At 31.8% G+C, this 13,567-nt stretch overlaps 1 protein-coding gene and 1 long non-coding RNA gene across 2 annotated transcripts; both read left to right on the top strand.

Annotated features, from left to right (window-relative positions):
• The first annotated feature begins 5,097 nt into the window (after window positions 1-5,097).
• LOC133692895 (uncharacterized) lies at window positions 5,098-6,321 on the top strand. The gene is made up of 2 exons (XR_009842014.1): window positions 5,098-5,670; window positions 5,763-6,321. It is a non-coding gene; the product is annotated as an uncharacterized LOC133692895 (long non-coding RNA).
• A 3,241-nt stretch (window positions 6,322-9,562) lies between these two features.
• LOC133692952 (cathecol O-methyltransferase 1-like) lies at window positions 9,563-11,488 on the top strand. Its single transcript, XM_062114136.1, has 4 exons — window positions 9,563-10,002; window positions 10,179-10,489; window positions 10,902-10,966; window positions 11,056-11,488. The coding sequence occupies exons 1-4, from the start codon at window positions 9,599-9,601 to the stop codon at window positions 11,350-11,352; spliced, it is 1,077 nt and encodes a 358-aa protein (XP_061970120.1). The 5' UTR covers window positions 9,563-9,598; the 3' UTR covers window positions 11,353-11,488.
• The last annotated feature ends 2,079 nt before the right edge of the window (window positions 11,489-13,567 follow it).

Below are 13,567 nucleotides of genomic sequence, written 5' to 3'. Positions count from 1 at the left end.
TAAGTCTTAAAACATAATAAAAAATAAAAACAAAATCAAACCTTAAAGTAAAGATGATAGTAGATAAATTGAATAAACACGATAACACACATTTTCACCTTTGTTTTATATTTTTTTCATGGACATCATGAAAAAATATAAAACAAAGGTGAAAATAAAGAAAAATAAAAGAAAGAATGCCGATGATTTCGTTGGGGGCAGCTAAGGCAAAGCCAAAAATAGGGGTGAGTAAAACAACTGAAAAATCGACTAAACCGAAAAAACCAGAAAAAAATAACCGAAAAAACAAAATCGTGAAAAAAAACCGATTAAATCGATTAAAATTTTAAAAAACTGACCGGTTCGGTTTTATAAGCCTAAAACCAAACCGAACCCAAACAAAAAAAAACAGAAAAAAACCGAGCCAAACCGAAAAAACAGAATTGACAACCTTGGTAAGGACTCAATGAGGATTTGAAAAGTTTAATTAAATTTACCGAAGACTTAATTATAAGGAATATTATTTTTTTGGAGTCAATTTAGGTGTTAATTAGAAGAAATTGAAGTTTGGGAATTGAAATTGAACATGAAAAGTGTAATTGGTCAAATCATAGGCTTAATTATGAAAAAAATTAAAGTTTGATAGCTATTTAGGGGTTTGATTGAAGAAATTCAAGTCAATAACCAAATCATAAGAGACACAAGACTTCGGGGGATGAAATTGACCAAATTATGGGTCAAATTTAAAAAACATAAAAGTTTGATAATCAATTAAGGGTTTAGTTGTACAAATCTAAAATCAATGACCAAGATGAAAATGGTCACTTGTTGTCAATCGACACTTTCTTTTTCTATTGGCGGAATTCGATGATTTTCTCTTTTCTTTCTCAAACTAGAGACCGGAAAATAAAAAAAATAAATTTTTATATCAAATTTAAATTTTAAAAATATTAAGGGACCGAAATGTTATCATTTAAAAAGTTGGTGGGTGAAAGTAAACTTTTTGCCCAAATTTTGAAAACCACCACCTTTTTTCTCCACTTTTCTTTTTTACTTTGACCCTGTAATTTTCAATCCTCCACTTTCTTAGTAAATTAACCTAAATTGGTTATTAACCTAGCCATAAAAGAGCTTAATGGAGTATGAAAAAAATTTAATAATCAAATTAAGAAAATTATAACAAAAATTATAGAAAAATAATACAACTCTAGTAACACCTTTTTAAAAAATAAACCTCGTAAAAATCTACTAAACAATCATAAATCCAAAATCCTAATAAATCAAGGTCAATCCTCACAAAATTCCTATATACAAACTGTTAATTTCCTTGGTTCCGTGCTTATTATAGAAATAGAATCACCCCAACCTTATTATACTTATAGATTATAGTAGTTAACTCAGTACCGGTGTTATGCTATGAATATGATTAATTTTTAAAACAACGAAGAATGAACATGCATTATTAACCTGTTTTTCTTTAATCATAAAAAATTAATTGTAAATTAGAAAATTGATGTGTGCATTTAATAAAAATAAAATGAAAATTATATGTTTTTTTTAACAAAAATAGTTTTTTTTATCATAAGCATTGTTTTTTATATAAAAACTTAGCATGATATAAAAAATAAATTTTAATTTACAAAACACATTGAAAATCATGTCTAGCCATTTTGTATGCAATATAATAAAAAATGGCTAATCTGAGAAAACAATTTAAGAACTTTGTAATAAAATTATAATAACTTATAAACTTTATTTTCATTGAGTATTCATATATACAAACTAAAAATACCTCCGTAGTAGGTTCATATATAATAATAAAAAATGATTGCTAATATTATTAAAAAAAGGTATTATAATCTTATATGAAAATAAATGCTAAATTTAATGGTATTTAATGGATTAAAATTCTAAATATAATTTTAATTATGTGATTATAATGAATATTGACTAATAATTTAAGAATAATATAATCACTGTAAAAAACAATATTTGCTAATATTATATAAAAAAAGGTGTTATAACCTTATTTGAAAAAAGTTAAAATTGAATGGTATTTAATGGAATGACATCTTAAATATAATTTTAATTTTTTCTTAACAATTTATATTAATAAAAAAATAATGAAAAATAATAATAATAATAATAATAAAGGATTGTTTAAAAAGAACATGGACGCTTGGGCTAGGGTGAGCCGGTGCAAATGACCCAACAAATAAAAGTTCTGGAGGATGTGAGCATGCAAGCTAGGCCTACATGCCTCAACTTTTTTTTTTTAGATGACACGATCTATTTATACAAATTCTAGCTACGGCAGGAAAATCATGTTTCAACTTATCTAATCTAAAAAAACCTATTTTTGAATTTTTATTTTCTTGAAAAAAATCTAAAAAACACCAAAAAAAAAAAACATAATAAACTTATTCCTAAACTTAAAACACCCTTTAATATACCAAAAAATACAAAAAATAATTTGAATCAATAAATAACTCTCGAGTCCCATTGTACTTTTTCCAATAAGATAAAAAAAAACATTCCTCTTATTATTAAATGAAACTCATTAATATTAAGATTGATTTTTTTATTGTTGAAATGTTATCAACCGATAACTTTCTCTTTCATATGATGTTTTCAGTAATTTTTCTCTTCTCTCTCAAACTAAAATGAAACATGAATAAAATGAAGTTTTGAACCAAAACTAATATTTCTAAAACTAAATGGATAAAAAATAAAGTCACAGATCATATATGGTCTAAAATGTAATTTTTTGCGTGAATTTAAGATGAGCAATTTTTTTTTTGTTTTTTTAAATTTGTTAGATATGCTACAAATTCAAATTATACCTCATTTAATTGACATCCAATTAATTTTTTGAATCTAATTAACGCCTTTAATTCTTAAGGATATTCAAAGAAAAGAAACTAACCTACAAAACACAAATAGAACATATAAAGAATTAATTATTAAAATGAAAAAAAATCCATTATTACAATTCACAGAGTATGTACAATACACTCATCTATAGTAAAACACCCAGGGTATCTGGTTTTCTTCTGGTTTAATTTAATTTAATATATAAGTGGATTTGTCAAGTTCCGAGATTAGAAATAAAAACATGTGAAACAGGCGGACATGTCTCCGTTCTCAAGCAGCCACAGCTCAAATAATTATTGTTAAAGCTACCTGAGCGTGCAGTAATTCTTGTTTTTCTAGTGTTTATTTAGAAATATATTAAAATAATATTTTTTATTTTAAAAAATTATTTTTAATATCAATATATTAAAAAAATATGTAAAAAAATTAAATAATTTTTTAACGTGTGAGTGGTACGTTCCATTATGGTTCATAAAAGTAAGGGTGATCATTTTCAGTTCGATTCAGTTTTTACCTATAAAAACAACCAAACTGAAAAAAAAATTTATATAAAAAAAAACTGAAACCGAACTAAACCTGGTTCCAACCGACCGGTTTCGGTTCGGTTTGGTTTCTATGTCAAAAACCAAAAAAACCTATATTGTTTTTTAACATAAAAAAGCCACAAAATCAATCCCATCTTCATCACCAGAAGCCTCCACGACAGTGTTGAATCCATACCGGCCTTTTCTCAAGCAAATAGCCTCCTACAGAACCACAAAAACACATCACGCTCTCTTACAATAATCAATCACTCTTCACTATCACAACCCCAAAAACCTACATCACCGAAAACCATACTCTCAAATACAAACCATCACCGCCACAATAAACATTGTGCAGTGCCCACTGCCACTTTCTTTATCCATTTTCCATTCATAAAAAAAGAAAACTCAGCAGCTACCAATAACCCAAACCATAAAATTAAGCTCAGTCCCCACCTTTATTGCCTCCACTAATCACCTGCAAATTAAAAAAATCTTACTGCTGTTGAGGTTTATGGGTGTTATTGGGATGATAGATATAGAGATGATTGAAGAATGAAGATTGGAAGGTTAGGTGTGATGTGTGGGAGCTTGGGTTGGGGTGGTTAAACTTTGAAGAACGAAGAATTAATGCTGTGAAGAATTAATTGTGTTGTGTGCTATGGAAAATTAATTGTGAGATGTGAGTGGACTTGTGAGCATAGTTATTAAACCCGGCTCGGGGTTAACCCGGTCAAGGGGCCGGGTCTCGGGTTTCATGGGTCAACCCATGTCAACTCGGGTCAACCCGAAATTTTTTTTTAAAAATTAAAGTTTTAATATTTTATATGAAAAAATTAAGAAAAAATCCATGTGAATATAGGTTATATAAATTGTAAATAATGAAGTTTAAAAGAATATTTTAAAAAGTTTTTTATCTCACAATAAAAAAATATTATGTTAAGCTTTTAAGTTGAAGTATTTAAACTAAAAAGTTTTTTTATCCCATATTGAAAAAACATAATTTTTTTTTGGGAACATAGAATATATATACTAATGGTTTCAAATTCCACATTGAAAAAACACAACTTTTTTCTTGTGAATATATAATATATATATTAATGGGTTTCAAATCCCATATTGAAAAAAAAATCTTTTTTCTTGGGAACATAGAGTATATATACTAATGGGTTTCAAATTCCACATTGAAAAAAAATAGTTTTTTTTGGAACATAGAGTATATTTACTAGTAGGTTTTAAATCCCACATTGAAAAAACATAGCTTTTTTCTTGAGAACATAGAGTATATATACTAGTGGGTTTCAAATCTCATATTAAAAAGATACTATGTTATCCTTTTAAGTTTAAGTATTTAAACCAAAAGGTTTTTTTTTTTTATCTCACATTGAAAAAACATAACTTTTTTCTTGGAAATGTAGAGTATATATGCTAATGGGTTTCAAATCCCACATTTGAAAAAAAAAAACTGGGTCTCACCCGGGTCACGGGTTGACCTGTCGGGTCGACTGGGTTTGGCCGGGTCGTTACACCAGGCAATCTTTTGATAAAACCAGACCGGTTCAGCCCCCGGGTCGATCGGGTCCCGAGCCAACCCACCAGGCCAGGTTTAATAACTATGCCTGTGAGAGCTTGGGTGGGGGTAGTTAAAGAATGAATAATTAATTGGGTGTAGAGTCTGTAGACTTTTGAGTGTTGTGGGAGGTTGTGCTACTGTGAGGATTGAAATGGTGTGGCTCGTGTGGGTTGTGTGGTGTGTCTGTGATTATGAAGATTGAGGAGTATTTATAGATTTTTTTAATTTAAACCGGTTCGGTTTGGTTCAGTTCGGGTTGCTCGTTTAAGTATTATAAAACCAAAACTGAATCGAACCAGAAGTTTTTCTAAATATTCTAATCGGTTTTTTTATGGTTCGGTTAATTGTTTTTTATTTTTCTCAGTTTAATCAATTTTTTTGTTTACCTCTAATAAAAAGATTACTCCATTGTCAACTATTTCTTCATCTTTTATATTTTATATTTTTTAGATTTAATCTCTATTATTTTGATTATTATTTATTTTATTTGAGATAATTTATGAAATTATTTTTTTTTATTAATTTCATTCTCATTCAACTTTTTAATTTATAAGATTTATTCCTTATTATTTTAATAAACTTGAAAAAAATTAAACATTTAGGGTTGTGGATAGTGCAAGGGTGTTGTATGATCGTAGAGGAGGAAAGAACCGTACTTATGCCTTCCTTTCATTTTCATCTTCTGCAGAACGCGATGCTGCACTTTCAATGAATGGAGCAGTTAAGCTCAGTAGCATCCTCCCTTCTTTCAACTTTCTCTCTTCTTTCACTTCGTTTGTCATTGTTACCCGTTAATTGAATTTTTCTTGCAGGACTTCCATGATCGTGTTTTAGTTGTTAAAAGAGGGGTTGAGAGACGACCAAGCTCTGACTGAGATTTTGCTGCTTGCATATATGTAAGGAGGCTGGACAAATACAATAGCTCGAAGCATTCTCCTTACCTGAAACATTGGCAGAGGGTTTGCTTTGTCATCCTCGTTCCTTCAAATTCAAGTTTTGTATCTCACACTGAAGTTTGAGTACCCGTCAAAGTTTTGTAGGCATCAACTTTATATTAAAAGTACATGAGAAAATCCAAGTAAATCTAAGTAAAATTGGTTTTAGATTCTTGGTAGGTGATTCATGATTGCATATTCATGTGCTCTGATATACTCTCGTAGCCTCTTGTTTATGTATTACGAGATTGATTACTTAGCTGATTTATTCTGTAAGACGCCAGTAGAAGACAGCAGCTGCCAAAATTTTCCCTGGATTTGAGCATGGAGTTGTTTTCTGAGCAAATTAGGCACCATTCTTCCAACTGAAACCTTTTCCTTCTGCGTGTATTTTTTCAGAATGGAAACTACAATTGAGATTTGATTTTCTTGATTACACCTTCGTGCTTGCCCTTACAATTCACTCATCAGTATCCAGTTCTGTCACTAGTTAAAAAACCATAAACCCTAGCGAACCATCACGAGAATTCTATGGCCTGGTGATCCCCAGCCTCAGGATCTATTTACTGTTTAAAGGAGAAAGAAAATAGTCAGCAGCACAGAAAGAAGCAAAGAACACTCGACCTCTCCATTTTATTTATTCATAAGCAAGGATCTATTACAGTTTGATTATTTATTATTTATTAGCATGTTACGTCATTAAAAATCCATGTCAACAACATTGAAAAAAAAATAAAAATTCTGTCCTTTCATTCTTATAATAAGAAATCCCTAAACAATCATAACCAAAATCACAGCTCACCCTCCTCCCTCTCTGTTCCTTGGTGCTGCCAACAATCATCTCTAAAATATCCATTTCTTTTTTATTTGCAGGAAATTTTTCTTATTATGAGCTTAAAATTTAATATGTATAACGCGATTTTTTTTTTTAAAATATCAAAACAATGATATCTTAGTTATAAATAATAAAGTTTAGGAGATTATTTTAAAAGATTTTTATCTCATGTTTAAAAGATATTATCTTTTTCTTTTAAGTTAAAGTATTTAAATTAAAAAAATCTTTTATCCTACATTAGAAGAGCACGATTTTTTTCTTGTGAACATAAAGTATATATACTAATGGACTCTCAGTCCTACATTTAAAAAATAAGATTTTTTTTTCTAGTATTTATATAATGAACTTTAATATGAATTAGTAGCCAACAAATGTGGTAGGCTCATGCTTATAAGGTTAGATCGAGCAAGAAAAAAACCTTTGATTGCCCCCTGCGCGTGAGACATCGCCTGTATTTATTGAACCTTTTATCTTTAATAATAATTTATTTTTTGACCTTTAAATTGCCACCATAGTTTTTTAAACTCTTAAAAATAATTTTCTAACAACTATATATTTTATAAAAGCTCTTTAACATTCCTAACAACTATTTTTTTTTTAAATGTTGTACCAACAATTAATTCTACCATTTATTCCCTAACTAGATTTAATTTGCAGACTTTAATTCTCCTATTTATTTTCTTGCTAGTTGTTGTAGGCTAACAAACCTATATACACACCTACACTTATTCATCTAGTCAACTTAAGTTAAATTATTAAATATATAACTCATGTTATGAAGTTAATAGGTTTTGTAATGTTATTTTTATAATTAAAAATTTTATTTTATTATATAATAACAAAAACATACACTTAAAAAAAAACCAAATAAAATTTAAAAATAAATAATGATGGACCGGGAAAAAAAATATCTTACTAATATTATAAAAAGACTTATAATCCTACTAAAAAAACAAAGAATGTTATTTAATAAAATAATATCTAAAATATATTCTTAATTAATCTAAAAAACGAGTTCTGAGATTGGATTCTCGTTCTAATACAAACATTCAAGGACCCAAAATACATGGAGATGCCTCGCTAAACCGGTGCCGGTGACGGTGACGGTGACGGTGACGGTGACGGTGGACGCTTTGCTAATATGCCATCAATTTCTTTCTCGCGTGCCTTTTCCTCATTGGATAAAGATGGTGTAAGAGATGTCTGGGCTCGCCTTCGCTCGCTCGTTGGGTTCGGTCATGCTTTTCATGACGAGACGCAAATCACATCACTGGAACGGCCCGCGGGCCCCGCACCTTAACTGCATCACATGCTTTTACCAGGTTGCGTGCCGCTAATTTGCAGCCCTCTTATAATAATTATAATAATAACGTGATAGCCTAATTTGCACGCAGCCAACAACCGCAAAAACTTATGTTGCCGAAACATTTATGCTTTTTTTTTTTTTAATTTTTTTTTATTCCAAGTGATTGTTAATTCTATCACTTGAACTCGCTATTTTTTTTATATTATTATTACAGTTCTCAAACTTTTTTAAGACGGTTGCATACTTTGAAGTCAAATTAAAGAATAATTTGTTAAAATTTATTGAAAAAAAATAAAATTTAAAAAAAATTTAAAAAATAATTTCCTGAAAAGTGAATTTCAAAAAACAAAGATAGTGTTAGTTTTCTGGAAAGTAAAATATTATTTTTTAAATTTTTCTGTGTTTGTTTGTTATTAGAAAAGTTGGTTAACGGAAAATACTTTTCAATCAAAGAAAATTTTGGCTTGATTGCTATATATATTTTGTTTTGAATATTTGTTTTTCAATTTCATCCCTTAGAATTTAATTTTTATGTTAACTTTGGTCCTCATTTTTATAATTGTTATTTGCTTTTCCTTTATTATTTTTTAATTGAAATTTTTTATCTATTAAATTTGGTCCCTATTCTTTTGATTGTTACTTATTTTATTTGAAATAATTTATAAAATGATAATTATTATTATTTTAATTTCTTCATCTTTCAATTTTTTTTATTTTTTAGATTTGATCTCTATTATTTTGATTATTATTTATTTTATTTGAGATAATTTATGAATTTTTTTTTTTCAATTTCATTCATATTCAACCTTTTAATTTGTAAGATTTATTCCTCATTATTTTAATAAACTTGAAAAAAATTATACATTAATAAGTTATTTTCCAATTCATTTTTCATGACATAACCAAACACTGGAAATTGTTTCCAACTTATTTTTCATTACACTACCAAACATTAAAAAATAATTTACTTTTTTGAAATTCACTTTTCAAATAGAAACTACTTTTCAACAAAAAAAAAAGAGCTAAAATACAACTAGATTCTTGATATCATTTAAAAGAAAATACAAAAAAAGAAACAAAAGCATTACAAGTGTGTTTTCTTTAGAAAAATAAAAATCAAATATCTAAACAACATAACTTCTTCTAAAACACAAAAACTATTACATGTTGTGTCAGACAACCTATTATTCTTTTGATTATTTTCATGTTAGCTCTAATGAGTTCAAGTTAAATGTTTTTATACTAAAATATCTAAAAATTATTATACAAATGTTAAAAAACTCATTTACAACTACTACACAATCTCTAATGACTGTATTAGTTAAACATTGTTCTTACGATATTTTTTTTTTATTTTTTTTATTATAGTTTACAAGAATATGTTTATTTTTGTGTTTTTTTTTTTTCAGTATTCTCGATTAAATCAGTTTTTTTTTACACCTCTAATAAAAAGATTACTTCGTTGTCAACTATTTCATCTAATCTTCCATTATAAATACTTTTGAAGCCGAATATTCATAAACCCATCCGGTTTCTTCTATCTAAAATTGATCGACATCCTCAAAAAACATTATGGCATCTTCTATAGAAAACCACGTCAGTCAAGTTGGTGAAGCGAAAGATGAAAACTTTGGATATGCCATGCAACTAGCTTTGAGCTCAGTGCTACCCATGACTCTACACACGGCGATTCAGCTTGGCATCTTTGAGATCATAGCCAAAGCAGGTCCAGATGTCAAACTCTCTGCTGCAGATATCGCAGCCAAGTTGCCAACAGATAACCCCGATACACCAAAGATGCTGGACCGTATTCTAAGGCTCTTGGCTAGCCACCAAGTGCTTTGTTGTTTTGTCGATGGCTCGGAGAGGTTCTACAGTCTGGCTCCTGTGTCCATGTACTTTGTGCGCAACCAAAATGGTGTTTCTTTGGCCCCCTTCATGGCCTTGATTCAAGAAAACGTCGTCTTACAGAGCTGGTTTGTCACTCCCTATATATTGTCACATTTTTTCTATTTAATTTTTGCTTGCTTCAATTTACTATAATAATATTAGTAAACATTGTACCTCTTATCATCACTTCTCTCCCCTATCTCTCTCTATTTTGTTGATAAGGGCAGCTAGCTAATCTCAATGTTTATCCGTTTCCTGCTAGGTCTCAACTAAAAGATGCAGTTCTTGAAGGAGGAGTTGCGTTTCACAGAGTCCATGGAGTACATGCCTTTGAGTACAATGGCTTGGACCCTAGGTTCAATCAGGTATTCAACACAGCAATGTACAACCAAACCACTATTGTAAATGGAAATATGCTTGAGAAATACAATGGTTTCAAGAACCTGAAACAGCTGGTTGATATTGGTGGTGGGTTGGGACACACTATGAAGGCAGTAACGTCTAAATATCCCCAGATCAAGGGTATCAATTTCGACTTGCCACATGTTATAGAGCATGCGCCGGCCTATCCTGGTATGTTTTGTTCATCCTCTCCTTACGTTTAATTTATGGTAATTGTTAAATTTTATTCTTTCTGGTTCCGCTGATACTTGCTCATGTTTCTGTCATTGATTAAGGTTAATCAAACACTGTGGGAAAATTAAATTGACAAATTGAGAGAATTTAGGAAAACATGATAACATGCTCCGTATTCATTAATGAATCTGCCTGAAACTTCAAACCTCGTATGACCAAAATCTGAAATTTGAGGTGCCACAATCTAAAACATGACAAGCCACACATATACTTTACCCATAAAAATGTTTTCAGTGAACCCAAAAGAAAAGAAGAGAAGTTTGCAGAGAATCACAGGCTTTACAGGACAAGGAAAAGACTAGACAATGAAAGACTTGGTCATAGATGTGGGAACTGGTTTCTCATGCAGGTGTGGAGCACGTGGGAGGAGATATGTTTGAAAGTGTTCCCAAAGGAGATGCCATTTTCCTGAAGGTACCAAAATTCTGACGGCATATAATCTACTTGCTCAATTTTAGACACCAAAATCACTAATAACGACTAATGGATATATAATCTTATAGTGGATACTCCATAATTGGAGTGATGATCTCTGCTTGAAGTTGTTGAAGAACTGCTACAAAGCAATTCCAGAGGATGGGAAGGTAATTGTTATGGAATCAGTTCTTCCGATCACGGCCAAGACAAGCCCTGCTGCGAAAGCGATCTCGCAACTTGATGTAATGATGATGACTCAAAACCTAGGAGGGAAAGAACGGACTGAAGATGAATTCATGGCCCTGGCCACTGCAGCTGGATTCCGTGGCATCAAATTTGAAACCTTTGTTTGTAATTTTTGGGTCATGGAGTTCTTCAAGTAGATTACTGCTTAAAATTGCATTTTGCAGAAATTGGAGTATGCATTACCAGTTTCTACCAGAATTGAAGCGTTCATGACTGCCCGTGTGGAACGATATTTATGGAATAAATAAAATAGCTGTTCATCAGCTTTTAGCATTCCCAAGATAGAAGTTTGATGAGCTGCATACTTTGCAAATAGATATTGTATTTGATAGAATTAATCTTGTTGTTTTATTTCAGTTTGTTTTGTTTATGTTTTGTTTTAATTCCAGCAGAGTTTAAGAGTAGACGTAACCTTTCATATAGAAGTTATGATTTAGAGGTCATTTAGTGGACGTAACTTTTCATATAGCAGTTATGATTTAGAGGTTAATTAGAGGACGTAACCTTTCGTATTTGCTTCTATATATAATAAGAAATTCAGAAAATGATGCAGTGAGTTAAGCATCACAAAAGGCCTCTGTTCTTTCATTATTTTTGTCTCTGTGATTGTGTGAGTTTCCTAAATTGTGTGACTGGCCGTAAGAAAGAATAACCATCATATGGTATCAGAGCCAAGATTGTCAAAGCAATGGCCGATGTTGAAGGAGATCAATCTAAGACGCTTGCAGTCGTCAAACCGACAGCAAGAGGAGCCTCAATCCCGATCCATTATCCAATGTTAAGCGAAACGAACTACGACATATGGGCTGTCAAGATGAAGATAATCTTGTGTTCGCTAGGAGTATGGTCAGTGATCGAAGGTGTAGACACAGACGACGACAAAGATCAAGGCGCCATGGTAGCCATCTCTCAAGCCGTGCCAGATGACGTGATGATGGCAATCGCGGAGAAGCAGACGGCAAAGGAGGCTTGGGACGCACTCAGGGAGATGCGAATTGGCGAAGATCGTGTCAAGAAGGCACGTGTACAAGTACTGAAACGACAATTGTACAAGGTGCATATGCAAGATTCAGAAACCGTAAATGAGTATTCGATGAAGTTGACTGCCTTGGTTGGTGAGATCCGATCACTTGGCGCGAAACTTGAAGAAAGCGAAATTGTTGAAAAGCTGTTCAGTTCGGTTCCAGATCGATTTCTTCAAATCATTGGGACAATTGAGTAGTTTGGAGATGTAGACACGATGTCGGTTTCAGAAGCAATTGGGCGTTTGAGAATATTTGAAGAGGGATTGAAGGGGCGATCTCATACAGAGAGTACAGGAGAGCAGTTGCTATTCACCCAAGCCGAAAGGGAAGCAAGAACCCCAAGGCAAAGAAAAATGAAAGTTTCAGCAACAACAAAAGAGGAGGACGTCACTGGAGAGGACATGGTAGTGGGCGTGGATATGGTGGAGGTCGAGGAAATGGTGAACGCACTAACGAAGACCGAAAGCCACGAAACTTTGACAAATCCAAGGTTAAGTGTTTCAATTGTAATGAATTTGGACACTTCGTAAAAGATTGTTCCAAGCCAAACCGAAGAGAGAGGGCTAATTTTGTTACAACACAAACCGTTGATGAACCGGCACTACTGATGGCCGAAACTTGTGTCATCAGCCACTTAATACAGAACGAGCATGTGTTACTGCACGAAGACAAGGTGGTGCCAAAGATTAAAGGCACCCGAGAGAAGGCTTGGTATTTAGATACCGACGCAAGTAACCACATGACCGGATGTATTGAAAAATTTGCTGAAATTGACACGACTATTACAGGGTCAGTCAAATTTGGGGATGGCTCGACTGTAAAAATCCAAGGAAGAGGTTCGGTTTTGCTTGAAGACTTCACAGGTGAACATCAAATACTTACTAATGTCTACTACATCCCAATGTTGAAGAGCAACATAATAAGCCTTGGTCAGTTAGATGAAAACGGATGCAAGGTTGTGATTGAAGGAGGTGTTATGACTATTTTGGACAGATTACAAAGGCTACTAGCAAAAGTGAAGAGGTCAAGCAACCGATTATATGTGCTTAACATAGCACCAGCTCTACCCGAATGCTTTCTGGTAAGGAGCAAAGAAGAAGCATGGCGATGGCATGCAAGATACGGGCATGTGAATTTTCATGCTTTGAAGTCTCTAAGTCAGAAATAGATGGTGCATGGCTTGCCCATAATCGAGCATGAAGATCACATTTGTGATGGATGTTTGTGTTGTAACCCATTTTTGGGTCCCCCCACAAAAATAAAAATATATAGCCGGAGGAAAATTAGAAAAATAATAAGAGGTGGGAGCGCTCAGAAAGAATCAGAA

Source organism: Populus nigra, chromosome 4 (genome assembly GCF_951802175.1).
Source record: "Populus nigra chromosome 4, ddPopNigr1.1, whole genome shotgun sequence".
NCBI classification, from domain to species: Eukaryota; Viridiplantae; Streptophyta; class Magnoliopsida; order Malpighiales; family Salicaceae; genus Populus; species Populus nigra.
The sequence above is the reverse complement of the archived record's forward strand: the minus strand, read 5'-3'. Positions and strand labels throughout refer to the sequence as shown.

Coding starts and splice junctions, on each gene's coding strand:
- LOC133692952 (XM_062114136.1), top strand. CDS start 9,599: ATGGCATCTTCTATAGAAAACCACGTCAGTCAAGTTGGTGAAGCGAAA. Junction 10,490..10,901: donor GCATGCGCCGGCCTATCCTG/GTATGTTTTGTT, acceptor TTTCTCATGCAG/GTGTGGAGCACGTGGGAGGA. Junction 10,967..11,055: donor GAGATGCCATTTTCCTGAAG/GTACCAAAATTC, acceptor ATAATCTTATAG/TGGATACTCCATAATTGGAG.